We start from the raw sequence: 21,162 nt of genomic DNA, 5'->3' as shown, positions 1-21,162 counted from the left end.
AACAGTAACACCACAGAAGGCAGGTTCTACTGCTGTCAAATGGACGAGAGTGAGAGGAGAACGAGGCTCATACACTTATGTTAACTCATTAAGTATCTTCTTCCCCTGTCACAATAGGGATAGACGTTTAGTTTAAATCAGATCAATCTTCACCCCAGATTCCCCTTGGGCCAGATTCAATCTCAGTTTTGCTGGTATAGATCCAGAGTAAGTCTGAGAGTATTACTTATTCTTTTGAATTTACATCAGGCTAAATGAGATCCTAATCCACTCCGATAACAGCCCTTATTGGAATATGGGCTGATCAATGTGGCCCTCAGATATGTATTTTTAAAAATAGCATTTTATTCCTTTCCCCATGATTTTCTTTCAAGTTAAATATCAACACATCCCTTGAGAGTTAAAGCTCAGTTCTTCTGAAGAGCCCTGTTGACTCAATGCAAAGTCCAAACCCGCTATGAATGGCGGGGTTACTAACCACCTCAGCGCTGGTGCAGACAGGAATCCTCCCCAGCAGACATCTTGGATTTTAACCGTCAGTGAAAACAGAGAAAGGCAGCAACAAAAAGATTAGAATCTTGATGCCCAGCAATGCTTCTGGCATCACAATGGCTGGCTGCTGGCATCAGCAGTAACAGAACATGAGGAGAGGGTGCACAGAGGGTTTTTTAAAATCAAGTATGAAATTGGCATTGCTTTACCTTTCTGATGTAAAAAAGGGATTATCCACTGGCCGTCAGTAAGCCAAGTTTGTTCCACTTTTGAGCAGTGTCTTTCACAATAACCTGTGCACACTTGCAACAGCTGTGATTACTCAGGGGAAGGAGGTTAAAACATTCAACCATTGAGTGTTAACTATCAACACCCCACTCCCCATCCATGGGGCCTGATGCTCCTATCGCATCGACAAGATTCCACTGACTTCAGCGGAGTTACTCCCGGGCTTTGCCCATGCGACAGAAGGGTCAGGCCCACTGTGTCCAGCTTCCTGTGAGGCAGCCTAGCGCCCCCACCGTTAGGGCACAACCCACCCCTCATTGAAGTCAATGAGTCGTTCCAATGGGGGCCAGATCAGGTTCTCATGCCACACTGGCCACATTCTGCCTTTGGGTCCACATGGGTCTCTCCCCTGGAGGTCATCAGTTCTCAGCAGAAGCCAAAGGCAGGATGGGCGCCGGTCGTTCTGGCTACAGAACACCATTGCTTAAAGTGTGATAAAGCCACTGGGTCTTGGGGCATTTCCAGTGTGAGCCATCCAAGCCAAGGGGTTCATTACACAGGAACTGTCCCAAGGCAGACCGAGAAGGCAAATCCTCACTAAGTCATTCAGGTTGCAAGCAAGACATTGCCTAACCTCTGCCTTTTGACAGAGCACATCTTCTGATAGAAATTTCTTTTCTCTGAGTTTTAATCTTGAATTGAAAAACAGAATGCTAGGTCAGCCAAATTATACTGCAGGGAACTTGGCTGAGTCTGAAGAAAAGTTCTCTCTCTCTTTCCACCCAGCTAATACTTGCTGGTGCCAAGAAAGTGTCTGACAAAGGGAAGAGGGGTCCCTTTTTGCACAGTACACACAGTGCTTCACAAGTGGGCTTCTTGCATGGCTGTCTTATTTTAATTGGACATGTGTTAACAGGGCTTTAAAAATAGTTGGTGTGTATGCCCTCCTGCAGGGACAGCTAGACAGAGAGCATACATGTCTTTTTGGATAAACTGAAAACAAGATGGCCAACTTCAGATGATCTATTGAAGGACGTTTAAAACAACAGAATAGTTCTAGGATAGGTGTACACAACATTCAGACTCAACATAAAGCTACCAGGAGGGACTCTTCTGGCTGAAATGAATACAGTTATTTCTCATCATTTATACACTGGCAGACTGAAAAGGAAGTGGTAAGTGATAATGCAGGGTTTCCCCCAAGATTTTAGGTACAGCAGGGAACAAGTTCCCAGACCTCTGAATATGCAACCCCAAATGCCCAAGAAAGGGGAAGTGGTTCCCTGTGGAGTTAGTTTAGCACTGCTTACATGGGGACTACAGGTTTTAAGGTATCAGGATGAGTGAGAGGAGATGCTGGAGAACATGACATCACCATCTCTTCCTTAGAGCTTGGGGGAAACCCTGGGAAGGAAGAGGAGAGCAGTGAAGGCTCTAGAAGGCTTTCCCGCGTCCCTGCTGGGCATGCCAACAGGGTGCCATTGAGCAGAGGAGAAATTCACAGTGAATGCTAAGAGCATGCAGTTCCGCCTGCCTGTGAAGCCATTCTGGGCCAGGTTCTCAGCTGGTATAAATGGGAGCAGAGCCAATGACTTTGCACCAGGTTGCACGGAGGCCCTACCCTGCAGGTGGTGGTTTATAGCTCAGTGAATGACTGGTGATCTCCAGCCCTTACAGATTCAGACCCAAAGTATGCCTGGTAGGGTGACACACACATCCCTTATTGCTCAGTTTTATACCAACAATGACACATCTCCACTAGGTAAGAGGAATCTGAGTGACTTGCAAAGGAGCAGGGAAAACATGTCTCATAGGTAAGTGGCAGCACCTGAGAGTTTGCTTCTGGGAACAGTGTTGCTGCAGTAGTCTTCACTGAAGTGGTGAACTGCTGTTTTTGTCTCCAACAAATTAACTGTGCTGCCAACCCAGAAAGGCTTTTGTGCCAAGGACTGTGTAATAGAGACCTACCACCCTCTCAACGTTCACCTCGTACCTGAAGAGAGTCATCTGGGTTTCAAAACAAGAGCTTTCTTGTGGCAGCGCCAGAGCTGTGACAGTTGTCATGGATCGATGCAAAGGCTGAGTATAAGAAGGCCTAGAAACTGTGGTCAGACTAAATTAAAGTAACACCTCCCTCCCTCACTCACAAATTTGGAGAGCTTAACTCAGAAAAGCCAGCATGCTTAGATGCTATGATCAATACATTCCCCTTCAGTTAATCCATCAAAAAGAACATCAGTAGGGCTGGTAGATCCTAACTTGTATTTGAAAAAACTACACAATTCCTTAACAGCTCCTTACTTCAATGCTATTTTCTCAAATAAGAAAAAAAAAAACAAAAAAAAAAACATGCAAGTTCCCCAGCAACCACGCATGCAAGTTTCAAAGAACCTAATTCTAATAGGGGAAATTCAACATCAAGCTCCCAAAGGAATAAGTAGCAAGAAAAAAAAAGAGACAGAAGTTTGAAAAACCTGAGTGTCCTTCCAAAGGACAGATTTGCCATAAAATTCCCCTTACTCTCACCATGGCTAGTTTTGCATTACTTCAGTTAACTCAGTCTACCAAGCAAAAGCCTTTCAGCAACGTTACCTTTCAAATACGAACGTGCTTCCCCCTATTTCCCCTGTTCAGGAAAGCATGAAAGGTGCTGCTTGCAATGCAAGCTATCAATCTTCAGCCACAATTAAATGAGACATGTCACACCTCCGCTCTCCAATAATACCAGGAGCTGAGTACCAAGGAGACAACAGCCTGGTCTTCATTCCCTCTCTGTGTTACCCTCCCCAAGGACCCCCCCGCTCTCCACTGTCTTATTTTTGTGCAGTCATTTACATCTATGCTAATGGGTGTAGAACACTAAACTTCTTACTCATATAAACTAGTGTAAATCAAAAGCAACACAAATGAAGTCAATGGCACTATACTTGTTTTTCAGTTTTAAGTACAATCAGACTCAGCCCCACAGGATTGAAACACAATCAAGCACAGAGTCCAACAGGCCATTCCTGGGGCCAGTTTTATTCACCAATTCAATTAATGATCTGGATGATGGGTTAATTTTTGCCCTCAGCAAGTTCAAGGGTGACAGGAAGCTAGAGGGAGAAGGAGATACACTGAAGGGTAAGGATAGACTCCAGAGTGACTTAGATAAATTGCAAGATTGGACCGAAAGAAATCTGATGAGGTTCAACAAGGACAAGTGCAGAGTCCTACACTTAGCACAGAAGAATCCCAAGCACTGCTACAGGCTGGGGACCGACTGGCAAAGCAGCACTTCTGCAGAAAAGGCCCTGGGGATTACAGTGGATGAGAGGCTGGATATAAATCAACAGTGTGCCCTTGTTGTCAGAAGGCTAATGGCGTATTGGGGTGCATTCGTAGAAGCACTTTGACAGCAAATCGAGAGAAGTGATTATTTTATCTCTCTATTTGGCACCGGTGAGGCCACACCTGGAATATTATGTCCAACTCTGTGCCCCCCCCATTACATAAAGGATGTGGAAAAATTGGTGAGAGTCTAGTGGAGGGCAACAAAAATTATTGGAGGCCTGGAGCACATGACCTATGAGGAGAGGCTGAGGGATTTGGTCTTATTTAGTTTACGGAAGAGAAGAGTGATGGGGGGATTTCATAGCAGCCTTCATTACCTGATGGGAGGTTCTAAAGAGGACAGCGAGAGGCTGTTCTCCGTGGTGGCAGATGGCAGAACGAGGAGTGATGGTCTCAAGTTGTGTTGGGGGAGGTCTCGGTTGGATATTCAGAAAAATCAATTTCACTAGGAGGGTGGTGAAGCACTGGAATGCATTATCTAGGGAGGTGGTGGGATGATTTAGTTGGGCTTGATCCTGCTTTGGGCTGTGGGTTGGCATAGTTAAGAGACCGCATACTCCTCTACATTTTACAGCCAGCTCCCCTGATAACTATGGAACAGCAGAGCCAAAAAGTAGAAATTCTGCAACAGCTTCAGGAAAATGTTGTGGTTTCTTTCAGAAGGCTTTTTGTGTATGAAAATGTGTCACACAATCGCTACAGCAGCTCTCAAGTAAGTCATGTCTACAGCAAAAGGATTTTGTTTTCTACTCCCCCACCATACATAGTGCACTGCGCAGTGCCTGACAGCTCAACAGCACAGAAGGTGTCATGGAGAAGCGGAGGTTTTGGCAGCTAGGCAGGCACCAGCTGAACATCATATCTGAATGCACTTGCTAGAGTGAGAGTTCACAACAACAAGAGCGTTTGAATTTTCATTAGCAGCCATCAGCAGCGTTGTGATGGGGTTCAGGGGTCCCCCTGCACTGCACCCCGTCTGCTGGCAGGAGTGACTCTCACTCAGCAGGTACAACAGAAGGTTTATTAGGCGACAGATGCCCAGTTTCTCACAGAAGCGACAGCACAGCAGCCAGAGACAGTCCTTCCAACCTGTCCTGGGGAGAAGACCCCGAGGGGTGCCCCTCTGGGGTGTAGCTTCCCCTTCCTCAGGCTGGCTGCCTTCCAGCTCTCCCTTTTCCTAGCCTCTAACTGCCGCCCCCGATTCAAAACCCAGCTCAGCTCCTCCCTCCTCTTTGTTCAGGCAGAGGTGTTACCTGCCAGTTGTAGCCCCAGGGTCATCCTTAGCCACTGGGAGCTGCTGCTAGCCTCAGACATCCAGCCTGTCTCACACAGGCGCTCCCCCCACTCCATCACATCTCTCCCCCCTTCCAGACCAAACTGAGCGGGGTCACTTAGCCAGTGACCTGGGGAAGTTCGGGGCCCTCCCTGCGTGACAGGGCATCAGCTATGGTGTTGTTGTTCCCCTTCACATGGACCACCTCCATGTCGTAGTCCTGCAGGAGCAGACTCCACCGCAGGAGCTTGGCGTTGGCCCCTTTCATGTGATGCAGCCAGGTCAGGGGTGAGTGATCGGTGTACACGGTGAAACGCCGTCCAAAGAGGTACGGCTGCAGCTTCCCCAGTGCCCACACCATGGCCAGACATTCCTTCTCTATGGCTGCGGAGTTCTGCTCCCGGGGCAGCAGCTTCTTACTCAGGTACACGATGGGGTGTTTCTCCCCTTTGTCATTCACTTGCATTAGCACCGCCCCCAGCCCCACATCTGAGGCATCGGTGAACACCAGGAAGGGCTTGTTGAAGTCTGAATTTGCCAGCACTGGGGCCCTGACCAGAGCCTCCTTCAGCGCGCAGAGGGCCTCTTGGCACTGCTCTGTCCAGACCACCTTGTCAGGCTTTCCCTTTTTACACAGCTCCGTGAGGGGGGCTGCGATGGAGCTAAAGTGGGGCACAAACCTCCGGTAGTACCCCGCCATCCCAATGAAGGCCTGGACCTGTTTCTTAGTCTGGGGTGTTGGCCAATCTCTGACAGCCTCCACTTTAGCTGGCTCTGGCTTTAAGCAGCCGCTGCCCACCTTGTGGCCCAGGTAGGTCACCTCAGCCATTCCCACCTTGCACTTCCCTGCCTTGATAGTCAGACCGGCCTTCTGGAGTCGGTCCAGCACCTGCTTGACTTGGGACACATGGTCCTCCCACGTCTGGCTGAAGATGCAAATGTCGTCCATGTAAGCCAGGGCAAAGCTCTCCATCCCTTTCAGTAGCTGGTCCACTAGACACTGGAAGGTAGCGGGTGCCCCCTTGAGACCAAAGGACAGGACCAGGAACTCGTAGAGCCCCACAGGAGTGATGAAAGCCGACTTCAGCCGGGCATCTTGGTCTAATGGCACTTGCCAGTACCCCTTGGTGAGGTCTATGGTGGTGAGGTAACGGGCTCCCCCCAGCTTGTCTAAAAGGTCATCAGGCCTGGGCATGGGGTAGGCGTCCGAGACAGTGATGGCGTTAAGCTTGCGATAGTCCACACAAAACCGAACAGACCCATCTTTTTTAGGGACTAACACCACGGGAGAGGCCCAGGGGCTGGACGAGGGTTGGATCACCCCCAGAGCCAGCATGTCTTCAACCTCCCGCTCTATGTCCTGAGCCGTCCTCCCTGTGGCTCTGAATGGCACACACTTGATAGGGGCGTGGGTGCCTGTCTCTATTCGGTGGACAGCCAGCTCAGTGCGTCCGGGTCTGTCCGAGAACAGCTGTTGATGCGAATGCAGCACCTCCTTGATCTCCGTCTGCTGGGCAGGGGTCAGCTGGTCTGAGAGGGGAATGGACTCCAGCAAGGAGCCGGCTCCAGTCCTTGTGAGTAAATCCACCAAGGGATCATCCCCCTGCCCCTCCCAGTGTCTGCACACGGCCAGCACCAAGTTCTCTCTGTCCCAGTAAGGTTTCATCATGTTCACATGATAGACTCGGTGGCTGTGGGCCCGGTTCGACAGTTCCACCATATAATTCACGTCATTTAGCTGTTTGACAACCTTGAAGGGCCCATCCCAGGCCGCTTGCAGCTTGTTCCGCCGCACAGGTACAAGGACCATCACTTGATCCCCGGTGGCATAGGCTCGGGCCCTGGCGTTACGGTCATACCAGACCTTTTGCTTCCTTTGGGCCATGGAGAGGTTCTCCCTGGCCAGGCCCATGAGCTCGGTGAGTTTTTCCCGGAAGGTCAGTACATACTGTACCACTGACTCCCCTTCAGGAGAGGCCGTCCCCTCCCACTCTTCTCTGAGCAAGTCCAAGGGTCCCCGTACCCTCCTTCCGTACAGCAGCTCAAACGGGGAGAACCCCGTGGATTCCTGGGGCACCTCCCTGTATGCAAACAGCAGGTGGGGTAAGTACTTGTCCCAGTCATGGGGGTATTGATTCATGAAGGTTCTCAGCATCTGCTTCAGAGTCCCATTGAACCTCTCCGCCAGCCCATTGGTCTGCGGGTGGTAGGCTGTGGCCCAGGTGTGCCGGACCCCACACTTGTCCCACAAGCTTTGCAGTAGGGCTGACATGAAGTTGGACCCCTGATCTGTGAGGACCTCCTTGGGGAACCCCACTCTGCTGAAAATGGACAGCAGTGCATCTGCCACGGTGTCAGCGTCGATAGAGGTCAAGGCCACTGCTTCTGGGTATCGCGTGGCAAAATCTACCACTACCAAAATATATTTCTTCCCCGAACGCGTTGCCTTGCTGAAGGGGCCCCCTATGTCTATAGCCACTTTCTGGAAAGGCTCCTCTATGATGGGCAGTGGCCTCAGGGCAGCTTTCCCCTTGTCCCGGCTCTTCCCCACCCTCTGGCAGGGATCGCAGGACAGGCAATACAGACGGACAGCTGCAAAGATCCCTGGCCAGAAAAAGTTCTGTAACAACCTTCTCCTGGTGCGGTGGATCCCCTGGTGTCCGGCGAGCGGGACATCATGGGCTAGGTACAGCAGCCTGCGCCGGTACTTTTGGGGAACCACCAGTTGCCTCTGGACCTTCCATGGCTCCGCTTTGCGTCTGGGAGCCCATTCCCGGTACAGGAATCCCTTTTCCCACAGGAATCTCTCCCTGCAGCCCTCCCCCAGCTGTGGAGCTGGGCTGAGACTGGCCAGTTCCCTCAGCTTCTGCAAGGAGGGGTCTCTCTGCTGCTCTGCCTGGAATTCTTCCGCTCGGGCAGGAGCGGATGCTACTTCCCCATCCCTGCCTGGCTCCAGCACCCCTGGCCTGTGAGATCTGGTTTTTGGGGGCCCCCTTTCTCTCAGGGTTGGCCCCTGTGGCTCCTGTGACTGGCTGGGCCTGTACCCCTGAATCTGGGGAGCGCACCCCTCGTTTTCTTTGGCTACGGGTCAGGACCAGGGCACGAGGGCGTTCACCTTGCCAGTTCTCCAGGTCAGCCCCCATCAGTACATCCGCCGGCAAATGGCTGTGCACGCCCACTTCCTTGGGGCCTTCCTTCTTCCCCCATTTCAGGTGCACCCTCGCCATGGGCACCTTGAAAGGGGTCCCATCAATTCCTGTTATCGTCAGGTGGGAATCGGGTATCATGCAGCCCGGTGCCACCACCCCGGGTCGGGCCAGCGTCACGTCAGCGCCTGTGTCCCAGAACCCCGTGACCTTTTTCCCATCTACTTCGAGGTGTTTGAGACACTTGCTCCACCAAGGTAGTGCCGCCCCCACTCTGTAAACTGACCTCTGAGCATTTGGTCCCCCTGAGGAGCTGGTCTGTGGGGCAGACTCAGCCCAATCCGAGTGCCCATTGTCAGCACCACCCACCTTGGCCGCCAGCCCCTCTGGCTTCTCGGACCCCACTCAGTTGACTCCATGACCCCCCGGCCTGCTCAACCTGTCTGGGAGCCTGGGGCACTGGGCTGCTCTATGCCCCTTTCGCCCACAGCGATAACAGCCTGGGTCTTGTTGTGTCCCTCGGGCCGGCTGCTCTGTCCGGGCTCTGTTTGGCTCTCTGGGGGGTGGGTGGCTGGCCCCTCTTTCCTGGGCTTGCCCAAGAGGTGGTCCCCTCTGTCGTACAGTTAGGGACCGGTCTCTCTGAGATTCTCGGTTTCTCCAGGACTCCCTTCCCTCCGGGGCTCCCTCTCTCTCCGAGACTCCCTCTCTTTGTGGGGCTCACTTTCAAACCTGGCCCGGCTGTTTGTGAAGTCATCTGCCAGTTTCCCTGCATCAGGTGAGTCCCCTGGCTTCCGGTCCATGAGCCACACCCTCAGGTCAGGTGCGCACATCTCGTAGAATGGCTCCACGACCGCCAGCTCGATCAGGTCCTCTACGGACTGGACTCCCATTCCAAACGCCCACTTCTGGTAGTATTGCTTCAGGCGGGCGGTTGTATCTACATGGGTTTCCTCTGGCCTCTTCTGCGCCTCCTGGAACTTCTTCTTGTACATCTCCGGAGTCAGCCCGAACTTATGCAGCAGGGCCTGTTTGAACCGTTCATAGTCCCCAGGCTGCAGCCCCACCAGCTGGCTGAGCACCGCTGCGGCCTTCTGGCCCAGCAAGGGGGTGAGGTGCCGGAGCCACTCATCTGGGGGAACCTCATGCAACTCACAGGCTCGCTCAAAGGCGGTAAGGAACTCGTCCATGTCCCCTGGGTCCTGACACTGGGCCAGCACACGCGTCTCCAAGTGACTGGCCACCCCGAGCCGTCTGGCCCTCTCCCCGCTTACCGCAGCTGGGGCCTCTTGGCGTCTCACCTCTGCCATGGTTCGCTCATGCTCCCGCTCTCTCTCCTCACGCTCTCGCTCTCTCTCCTCCCGCTGTGTCTCTTGTAGCTGGCGCTCGTGCTCACACTCTTTCTCGTTCCTGGCGCTCGTGCTCACGCTCTCTTTCCCGTTCCTGGTGCTCCAGTTCCTTTAATTTCACCTCGAGTTCCAGCCGTCGCAGCTCTGCGGCGGGGGACTCTGCCCGCAATGGACCACCGCTAGCTGAGCGTGACCTGGCGGGCACCGCGTCTGTCTGACGGCGTCGAGCCCCTGCTCCTGTCGGAGAATCCGAAACGCTTCCCGAGGCTGACCAGCCACTTTCTGCCGGGACAGGCTCTGCCCCCCCGGATCGGTCATTCTCTTCCAGCTGGGCAATCAGCTGGGCCTTGGTCGCCTTCCCCACGGTCAGGCCCCTCTCTCCGCACAGCCCCGCTAGCTCTGCCTTCAGGAGTCGGGTATAATCCATCTCCCCGCTATCTCCCGGGGTATCCACTCACCAGCAGCAGCTGCAGGAATGGCTCTGTTCCCCCTCTGGCTCTTGTGAGACTCCTTCCTTCTCTGGTGCTCAGTCAGCCACTGCTGGGAGCTCATCCGTGGGTGCAGTGCATCCCACTTCTGACACCAGTGTGATGGGGTTCAGGGGTCCCCCTGCACTGCACCCCGTCCGCTGGCAGGAGTGACTCTCACTCAGCAGGTACAACAGAAGGTTTATTAGGCGACAGATGCCCAGTTTCTCACAGAAGCGACAGCACAGCAGCCAGAGACAGTCCTTCCAACCTGTCCTGGGGAGAAGACCCCGAGGGGTGCCCCTCTGGGGTGTAGCTTCCCCCTCCTCAGGCTGGCTGCCTTCCAGCTCTGCCTTTTCCTAGCCTCTAACTGCCGCCCCCCGATTCAAAACCCAGCTCAGCTCCTCCCTCCTCTTTGTTCAGGCAGAGGTGTTACCTGCCAGTTGTAGCCCCAGGGTCATCCTTAGCCAGTGGGAGCTGCTGCTAGCCTCAGACATCCAGCCTGACTCACACAGGCACTCCCCCCACTCCATCACAAGCGTACAGGCCACTAGATGCAAATGGGGCTGGGGCTTGTCTACACTGTCATGTTACTGCACTGCAACTTTCTTGCTCAGAGTGTGAAAAAACACCCCTGTGAGCACAGCACATTAGGGCACTGGAAAGCACTGGTGGAAAGAGGATCCCAAAGCTGAGAGCCAGGCTCCTGGGGTTGCTTCATCTACAGAGCTAGGAGAGTTGCTGCCCATGGCCCCACTGCCACTATGACTGCACTTTTTACAAATGTGACCGTCCCAGGCTGGCTGCATAACCTGCCAGGCAATTCTGCACTGACACAAGCTCAGTTCACACCTAGGACATTATCTGGCAAACATGGGGACTAGCACTTATTAAAAAACAACATGCACTTGCGGCACAAGACGGATTCTGTAACACTGTCAATTATAGGGTAAAACTAGCAGATTTACCTGGCATTGCTAGGGTTTTTAACTCAGTTAAGTTTTTGTTTGTTTTTTTAATAAAAGGAAAATGCATGTTCTTTATTTAGACGATTATATTTTTCAGATATAGCGTTATTTTTATTGTTAAATTTTATTTTGGATTTCTTAAGGAATTGTTAAAGTTTGTTCAATGTTTTTAGTACTTTTTAAAATGGGAATTCTATTAAGTGTATCTTTCCCTTATCTCTATAAACTCTTATTATTTGCTATGTTTTCATAAAAGAGGGCTATAATCAATTTGATTTCCACTAACATTTTCTTACAGTTTGTGACCCTTAAGCATTGATTTAACTGTGCCAAACCAGGGCACTACTAAAAATGTATCCCTTTTGTCTCTTTTCTGCAGCCTTTATTGAGAAGCAATCCATGTCCAGGTTCTTTCTATTTTTCTGGCTCATCTTGGTTCACTTTCTTCCAACATTCGCTCGGTTAGATCAGTTTTGAGGACTAAACTTGAACTGGTGAATCTGCCTCTTTTATGTTTGGTTTTACAAGAAGCAATCCCATTCCAGGTCCATCCTGTTTTCCTGGCACAATCAACCCCTTATCTTGCTTTAAGTTACACTAAGAGGAAGCTGTGTGCTGAATTTGATGGCTCCAGCTATTACTGTTTAGGAGGAATTCTTGGTCAAGGTCTCTAAAGCATATAGTAGATTAGACCTATTGAAATGGGGAGAAACCCAAGGCCTGATTCTGATCTCTTGTATACTGGTTTTACACCAGCATAATGCCACTGACTTCAAGAAGACTTTGCCCTGACTGACAGCACCACTTAGAAAGAACCCAGTCTGGACTCGAGGTCACAAGAGGTATATAAGAAAAGTTTCAAAGTTACATGCCCAGAACAAGGCCAGGACAGCTGTGTTGCTCTCATGTCACCCTTCTGCACTGGGTGGGGGAATTTCACCCAGGATTACATTCAGAAGGTAAGTGCAACCCAACGCTGGCGTGGAGAGCCCCATGGAGAAACTGTGGAACTGAGAGGCCGTGAATGCTAATCTTGTGCTCCAAATTTAGTTTCAATCTTGCTGCAGTCAAGTCAAACACGAATTACACTTAAAAAAAAAAAAAAAGAGAGATTTAGCCCCCTCTCCATTGAAACCTTAAAGACAGCGTTCCTGCTTGCAGCTAAGGGATTTACATTTGATGCAGCTGAGTCATGCAGGAAGTACTGACAATAGGATCCAGTCCCTGGTCGCCACTGCAGTCCCCACTCTGGTGCCAAGCAGATGGAGCCTGGCCCGCACCAGCTGCACAGGAGTGCACCATTGCTAACTCGAGCTGACTGAAGTCTGCTTCAGCCTACCGGGGAAAAAGGATAGTGGAAGAGATGCAGTTAGTGCATGAATTCCTCAGCGGCACATGGCGACCTCTCTATTGTTATACTTTCAGCTGAGAGCATGTAAAAAAGAGGTGGGGGGGGAAGAATTGGGGACATTTAAAAACTTTCGTCATCACACAACCCTGGTGCTGCAAGGCCATTGGGGAAAGGGCTTCCGAGTATCCTCCCTTGGCACATACGACGTTAGGGAGCTGGAGAAGTGATAGTTCTGTATTTTTCTGCTGTTTCCTCATTGCGTGGAAAGGGACCTGTTGTCTTGGAAGTCACTGTTGGGGATGGGAGGTGCTTTTTGGCAATTAGCAGTTACATGATCATTCAACAAATCAGTTAATTAAAATCAGATTGTTAAGTTCAGAAGTAAAGACAGCTCATGCCCAGGAATGGCTGCATGAAAAACCTTCTAGAACACCGAGAAGAGAAAGCGGAGAAGAAAGAACACTCTAACCAATGTGAAATGAACAACAAACAAACCAACCTCCAACAACTGCAAGGAAGGAATTTCCTAGTCATCCCCAAAGCAAACACATGAATGTTAAAAATGACAGACCACACTCTGCCCTGAGCTGCGTGCGCACAACTTCCAGCAACTCACATGCGCCCCTTGCCAGATGCAGTTATGTGGCTCTTTGGCCAGTTTATCACAAAGCGAGACACAAAAGGCCTTAACCCAAGAGCCACTGAATTTCAGAAAAAGACTCTCATGGATTTCAACAGGAGCTGGACTGGGCCCCAAATATGAGAAAAGCGTCAGGCTTCACTTCCTTCTCCAGGCTTTGGTCCTGTCAAACCAACACCCATCCTGTGTCTGTGGGGGCTGTTCTAACACATACACAAACACGCATTTTACAATTAAACTGCTAGCCCATCAGGCCAGGTGGGCCCTGGTGGCAAACAATTACATTTAATGTTTTACACTCTGAGGCAGAGGCCTTGTCTTCCTATAAGTTTGCACATTAAGTGCAACAAAGTCTCCCACGCTTGGGATGGCAGAAGCCTTTGGGCATGCCATGCGAACAGAGATAAAGAGACTTGGACTCTTCATTTTGAGAGGAGGAGACGGGGCGGGGGCGGAGGGGATATATAAGAGAGGTCTATAATAGCACGACTGGTGTGGAGTAAATGCGAATAAGAGAAAGTTATTTATTTGTTGCTATAAGAACTGGGGGAATTAATGCGCAGCAGATTTTAAAACTAACAAAAGGAAGTTTTATTTCACGCAGCGCACAGTTGGCCTGCGGAACTCCCTGCCAGAGGATGTTGTGAAGACCAGGACTTCAACAGGGCAACAAAAATGATTAAGGGGCTGGAGCACAAGACCTATGAGGAGAGGCTGAGGGATTTGCACTTGTTTAGTTTAGAGAAGAGAAGACTTAGAGGTGATTTAATAGCAGCCTTCAACTTCCTGAAGGGGAGCTCTAAGGAGGATGGAGAGAGGCTGTTCTCAGTGGTGACAGATGGCAGAACAAGGAGCAATGGTCTGAAGCTACAGAGGGAGAGGTGTAAGTTAGATATTAGGAAAAACTACTTCACCTGGAAGGTGGTGAAGCACTGGAATGTGTTGCCTAGAGAGGTGGTGGATGCTCCATCCCTTGAGGTTTTTAAGTCCCAGCTGGACAAGGTCCTGGCTGGGATGATGTAGTGGGGGTTGATCCTGCTTGAAGCAGGGGGCTGGACTAGATGACCTCCTGAGGTCCCTTCCAGCCCTATGATTCTGTGAACAGGGTTCAGCAAAGAGCTAGGTAAGTCCATCCGTGCCTATTAGCCAGGATGGGCAGGGACGGTGTCCCTAGCCACTGTTTGTCAGAGGCTGGAAGTGGAGGACAAGAGCGATCACTTGATGCTCACCTATTCTGGGCATCTGGCATTGGCCACTGTCAGAAGACAGGACACTAGGCTGCACGGGCCTTTGATCTGACCCAGTGTGGCCATTCCTATGTTGGATGCTATGGCCGCTAACAAAAGATTGAGTTTTACTATTTCCAGGAAGCCCAGGAAAGGCGGGGACTGCCTTTGGCTGAATTCATCTTTCACATTTTGTCTCAGTTATACCAGAGTTAAAGATCCCGAGAAGCCAGTGGCTTGTTAACCATGACTCATTAGTAAGTCTTATGTCTCTGTGTTGTGTAACTAAGGCTGGTAGACCATGTTCTGCCCAAGGCCTGGCTGGGCCCTTATAGCTCAGCTGGGAATCAGGGAACCAGCACCACCAGGAACAGGCAGGAAATAGAGGGGCATGGAAAGCAGGTCATGGGGACTGCTCTGTGCTCCTTTCCTCTACACACAGCAGCTGGGGCTCTGTGGGGTGTGACGTGGCATGCTGGAACCAGATCACTGTCCATACTCCACTTAAGCTGGTGGACTTTGAGAAGAACTCCAGCTTCCCCTCCCTCCAGCAGAGTCTGGGTCGAAGGGTATGGGAGGGGCAGAGCCGGGGGAGAATGGCTTCTGAAGGGTTGGGTGGTTGGCAGGTGCAAAGAGTCCAACAATCCACAATCCCAGGCTCTGCAGCGTTATCGTCTGGGAGCACTGCAGGCCTGGAGGTAGGAGTGAGGGGAGACACATTGTTGAGCCCTGGGGCAAGCTGGGAGGGCAGCTCTGCACTCTGGAAGAGGTCCTTGGACTGAGGGGCAGAGCTGGGGCTAGTCTCCCCCAGGCAACCCTTCAGCACTGCCCAGAGCAGTAGCAGTGGTGGTGGTGGCCAGGAGCCCTGGGCCCTTTTGAATCCCCACTGGCAGCTGCCCCCTTTGTCTGTCCCTGTCGGTGAGCCAATCTGCAGGATTTCAGGTAGCAACTCCCTCCCTAGGCTCACAGGGTAATCAAAGCCAGAAAAGGGCCCATTATGGAGGGCAACACAGCTTGCCAACACTGACCAGAAGTGGGTGAAAAGTTTTGAAATTCTGTTCCCCAAAGCAAGAGATGAGCTGGGGGCATACAAACCATGTTCCCAAACGCACCCTGTTCTCCAGCCAGCTGCAGGGACTAGTGAGCAGCTTTTGGTTGTCTCTTTGTGACTTGTGATCAAAAATAAAATCTGTTTTTCTCACCTGGACCTAATTCATACATGGTCAGACCTCCGGCACCTAAACATCTTTGCATGATAGCTGGCACATTTGCTCCATGCTCCCCCTCTGGTTCCCACTTTGTAGGGTTGTTGGTTGGTTGGTTGGTTTGTGTTTCCAGTGAAAAAAAGACTTGGATCAGGAGATCAGAATGCAGAAAGGAGTAAGACATGCTCAAAGTGTTAATGAAGTACTCACCAGAAGGGGGTGACACCATCCACATCTCTGCTGAATTTATATGGGTTGCTGCGCTCTTCCACTATGGAAGACTAACAGAAAACATGCACAGAGAGGTTAGATCATGCTGGAAGCATCTGGTTCTCATTGCCCAAATTGCTCGTCTTTGTTCCCACAGGGGTATTACAAACGGCCAACTGACTGGGGAAGACTCTGCCTGCATCTAAACACACCCATTTTGTGTGTGACCTGTTATCAGAGCAAAGCACCCTCAAGAAGTGCCATTGTACCAAACACCTAAACTTCCCCAATGGCTGGAAGTTCAAAGCTATGCACCAGCGATGGGAGCATCCTGTAACTATACATCTAAGCATTTCTCTTCCAAGCACAGCAGACAACACCAGCACACAAAGTTTGCTTCCCCCTGCTCAACCAACAATGCCAGGCCCCAGATCAGCTGGGCAAAGCGGTCAGTCACCTATGAAAACCTCACCCCTGAGCTTCAGCCTTGGCCGGTGAGCATCTGACCCTGGAACCTCCCGAAAGCAAATTCCTGAGAGTCTCTAAGAAGGTGCATGACTCTGAGCTTTTACACGGCAATGACTGGGTATTCCAAGGAGCTTAGGCATGCTGGGGTTTCAATCCCTCTGACATTCAATGGGGGCAGGATTCCTAGCCCAGCCTGCACTAGACTCACACAGCTATTCCCCTGGACTACAGGAACTACTCTGAAAGCAGAATCCACACGCCTGAAATTTCAAGGGCAAATCTGCTTACACGGGAGAATCCCTGAGAACTGAAAGACAATTTACTAATTTTGGAAACACACTGCTAAAGAATAAAACGTCTCTTCCATCTTATCTAGAGAAAAACTTTTTGAAGGGAAACTGTTCTTTGTTATTTGAGTGGCACAGATAGCTTATGTGGAATTTGCTACAAGGTCCCGCTCAAAAAATAAACGTTTAAACTTTGAAGAAAAGTTTATCCTCTGCTGCATTATGGAACCATAGACTCCTAGGGCTGGAGGGGACCTCAGCCGGTCATCGAGTCCAGCCCTCTGCTGAAAGCAGGACCAACCCCAACTAAATCATCCCAGCCAAGGCTTTGTCAAACTGGGCCGTAAAAACCTCTAAGGACGGAGATCCCACCACCTCTCTTGGTAACACATTCCAGTGCTTCACCACCCTCCTGGTGAGGTAGTTTTTCTTATTAACCAATCTACACCTTCCCCACCACAACTTGAGACCATTCCTCCTTGTTCTGCCATCTGCCACCACTGAGAACAGCCTCTCTCCACCCTCTTTGGAACGCCCCCTTCAGGAAGTTGAAGGCTGCTATCAAATTGCCCCTCACTCTTCTCTTCTGCAGACTAAAACGAGCCCCAATCCCTCAGCCTCTCCTCACAGGTCATGTGCTCCAGCCCCCTCATCATCTCTGCTGCACTCTGGACTCCTCCCACCCCACCCAAGTTTGTTCACATCATTTCTGTAATGGGGTGCGGGTGAGGGGACTGGACACAGCACTCCAAACGTGCCTCCCTGGTGTTGAATACAGGGGAATCATCACTTCACACCCCCTGCTGGCAATGCACCCCACCATGCCGTTAGCCTTCTTGGCACAAGCGCACGTGGGTGCCTTCCCGGGTATTCATGCCCTGCCGAGCGCTGCGGGAGTCACCAGGGACAGCTCTGAGGCTCGGGAAGTGCAGAGTTTTCTAAACTCTGAAGGTGGGGAAGTTCTAAGGTGCAGGGATGTGAACTGAGGGGCAATAGCGTAGGGATCCCACCAGGGCCGGGCTCAGGCTGGGTGACTGCCCAGGGCACTGTGGTTGGGGAGCAGGGCGGGGCTGTGAGCCCACAGAAGGGAAATCAGAGCAACGTGGGGAGGCAGCAGGGACAGGGTGAAGGGGAGCCCAGGGAAGCAGCAGGGAACAGGGCAATGAGTGGGGAGGCAGCAGAGACCAGTGGTGATTGGGGGATGTGTGAGGGACAGGAGAAGGCAGTGGGAGCTGGGGCAATGGGGGGGATGGGTGGGAGGCCAGGGAAGGCAGCAGAGACCAGGGTGGTTATGGGAGGAGTGAGGGACTGGGAGAGGCAGTGGCAACCCAAAGTGCTGGTGGATCAGGGTAGGTGGTGTGGGCAGGCAGGATGGGGCCAGGGGGGTGGTGGGGCCAGGCGGGGTGGGGCCTGGGATTCTGGGAGACCAACACAGAAGTTTGTGGTGTTGTGCCAGAGGTGGGCCCTGGGCCCTCCGGCTCCAGGTCCCACAGCAGGGACGGCCTGGAGAAGTTGAGTGGGAGCCTCCCTCCTGCTCCCACAGGATGAGAAGCCAGGCTGGGCGCAAAAGAGATGGGAACTCTTCTGGGCTGCCTCAGGGCCTGCTGGTGTGGGGGCAGGAGGAGGGAAGGAGACCAGGCATTCTCCTTGCCCTGCCCCACGTCGGCTGGAAAGGGGGCACCGGCCATTTGAAAAGCTGGCGAGTGGTGGGTGGCTGCAAAGGCAGGGCAGATTGCACCTGAGGGAGCTCTCCGAAGAAGACACAGGGCAGTTGGATTGGGAGCTGCAGATAGAAGGGGGCTCAGATGATCAGCGTAGTTGTAACAAGTGGGGTGATTTTTGGCAGCCCTGCTCCTAAACCCCTGTGAGCAATAGAATCCAACACACGAGCCCCACCATCTTTGAGGCACCTGACAAATCTCGGGCCTTTCTCCCACCCCCAGGCTGTACTGCAGCAGGAGCCCGGGCCACCAAGCCGGGAGGACAAAGGCCCGGAAAACAAGGGACGGAGTTGTGTGTTTTGCAAATCACTCCATCAGCTCCTGCAATTACTGCACTTTGGTCGGGACAGCCTGAGAAATCTGCTGTCGGGGCAGGCAGAGCTGCAGGTTGAGGCTGAGCTCATCGTCTCTAAGCTGCTTGCCCAAACCTGACAACCTCCTCGACTGGCTCTGCCAGGGAGATTAAAACACACACAAGACTCTCCTGGGCAGGACCCCACCAGGGAAAACAATAAGCAAGTCCCTCAGACAGTTGTAGTGGGCCCCACAAGGAGCTGTCACGGTGATAAGCAGCTATGCTCTGGGCTATTAATATCTTCTGCAGGAAGCAGCCCAAGTGCTGCTGCACAGCTAGGGATCAGGCAGAGAGGACAGAGCATTGCGCAGCAAACCCTTTCTGGGGAGAGCAGCGACATTTCCAGAAACCATTACCGCCCCCCGGGCAGATTCTTCTCTGAACTACCCTGGGGCAAATCATGGGGACACCACCCCCGGCTATGGGAGATGGGAATCAGCCCATCTATTTGCCTGCCAACTTCCACCCTAAGAGAACTTTGCCCTTGTGTAGGGTTTTACGGCCCAAGTGCAGGTAACGCCACCCAGAGCTACTCCTGATTTACAACCGGAGCCTATTATACTCAAAGCACTGCTTATAAATAGACCCTCCTCACCCCCCACCCCACTCTCTTCTCCAACCACCACTTTTAAAGGTGGGAAACTGAGGCACAAGAGCAGCGACTTACCCCAGTCAGTGGCAGAGACAGAATAAGAACTGAGTCTGCTCCCAGCCTGATGCACTTCTTCCTCTTATACCCAACCCCCCTCTCCTGAGCAACAGAGGGTCATAGGACTGGGCAGGGCTCATTTAGCAGCCAGAGTATTTGTACCAGGGACTGGGTGGGAGGAGCACTGGTGATACCAGTGGAAAGAGGGCTGGGCCTGGGTTTACTGCCTTCCCCAAGGAGGCAGCTCCCAGCGGAGGAGGCTGTAGAAGTGGCCAGAACCTGGCAGAGTGAGGCCCTGAGCACCTTTATGCTGTAAGTGCTGCAGAGGCCCAGTCCCAGCACTGCCGCTACATGCCAGGCGTTTCCACCATGGCTGGGAACACACCGCTCTGAGGCACGGGCCAGCACAATACAAGAATTCTTCAGCGACCAGCTGCACCAACAGCAGGGGTGAGGCTCAACGCTCACGAGGCTCGGGCTGCGAAGCCGTGGCCCTGGGCGATGTGGTGAGGACAGCCTCCGGTCACAGTCCAGCCTGCCGGTGGCGTCGCTTTAGGCTATGTCTGCACCACGGACTACTCAGCAGTGCAGTTCAGCCTCCCCAGGCCCTTGGGAGTGAACGAGCCCCCGGGGTAACCACACCAGTGGGAGAGTGGCCGTCCCATTGCCGGGGTGCAGGAAATGTGCATTGTTCCAGGGGCGGCTTTTTCACAGCCCCAACTGACCACAGTTTTGCCAGCCAAAGTGCCAGGGTCGCCAAACCTGTGGGCGGGGCGAGAGGCAAACGCTGCTTCCCTGCAATGGGCCGGGCCGGGGCTGCCTCCTGCAGGTCTGTGGTGCGGCCAGTTCTGGTGGGGAGCTGGGGGAAGGGGCTCCCCAGGGGCCTGGAGCAAACCCTGCAGAGACTGGGGTGAGGGGCTAAAACAAGCCCCCGGGCAGTGACTCGGCTACTGGCACTAAGAGCTCTTGGCAGAGCCCATCCCTCCTGAGGGGGTGAGGAAGGGCCGGAGCAGTGGTCGGGGGCAGAGGGAACGGCGGGTGCTGCTGAGGTGCTGCAGGGGTGACACGCCACGGCTGAGTGGGGCCAAGGGGGATGAAGGGGCAACAGGGCACAGCCGGGGGGGGGTGTCTATGGGACAATGGCCATGACATGCAGCACCTGGAGACGGGGCTGAGTGGGGGCAGTGAGACAGGCTGTGGCCAAAGAGCGTGAGGGGGCGAAGGGCGAGGCTGGGGGAGGCAGACGTGGGGGAGCCGGGCGGGTACTGGGGTGACGTACAGAGGCCAGAGATGCAGGACTGGAGAGTTGGGATGATGGGCCAGTCAGGGACTGGGGAGTGATGGGGCCCGGCGGGGGAGCTGGGGGGTGGTGGGGTCTAGCGGGGGGGTGATGGGGCGCGGCCGGGGATGGGAGCGATGGGGCCCGGTGGGGAGTGATGGGGGCTGGAGGTGATGGGGGCCGGAGGGGGTGGGCGGGGCGGGATGCAGAACGAGGGGGCGGGGTGCACCCCCCGCCCGGCCGCACTCACCGGGGCGCGCGGCTCCGCACTCGGACGCGGCTCGGACTCGGCTGCAGCTCCCGGCGCCCGGCGCGCGCCCTTATAGCGCCCCCCCGCCCGCGGGAAAATTCCACAGGAAGTGACGGCAGGGTCTCGTGGGGGGGGGGGAGGGGAGGAGAGCGGAGGGGACAGCTCCCGGCGCGGGGGCAGCACCGCCCCTGCGTGCCCTCGCCACCTGCCTGCGCCACGCGCCGGTCCCTGCATCCCCTGAGCCAGCCCATGCATCGCCCCGCGCACC

The 21,162-nt window shown here is 53.1% G+C and overlaps 1 protein-coding gene across 6 annotated transcripts in view; it reads right to left on the bottom strand.

Moving 5' to 3' along the window:
- Positions 1-20,948, bottom strand: part of TMEM269 (transmembrane protein 269) — a 46,031-nt gene extending 25,083 nt beyond the window's left edge. For 2 of the 6 annotated variants that reach the window (XM_075017989.1, XM_075017994.1), the window contains exons 1-2: positions 20,895-20,936; positions 15,886-15,956 (exon numbers count right to left, since the gene is read on the bottom strand). Coding sequence is in view for 2 of the 6 variants with exons in the window: in XM_075017987.1 (XP_074874088.1) it covers positions 15,886-15,910 (25 nt within the window). In the remaining 4 variants the exon portion in view is untranslated. Of the gene's footprint in view, positions 1-701; positions 2,947-15,885; positions 15,957-19,383; positions 19,474-20,894 lie in introns of those variants that run through there. The other 4 variants (XM_075017987.1, XM_075017988.1, XM_075017991.1 and 1 more) reach the window with 4 other exon arrangements.
- Between the last annotated feature and the right edge of the window lie 214 nt (positions 20,949-21,162).

This window comes from Carettochelys insculpta, chromosome 23 (assembly GCF_033958435.1).
Source record: "Carettochelys insculpta isolate YL-2023 chromosome 23, ASM3395843v1, whole genome shotgun sequence".
In the NCBI taxonomy this organism is placed as follows: domain Eukaryota; kingdom Metazoa; phylum Chordata; order Testudines; family Carettochelyidae; genus Carettochelys; species Carettochelys insculpta.
Note: the sequence above shows the minus strand (reverse complement) of the source record. Positions and strands in the feature narration are given on the sequence as shown.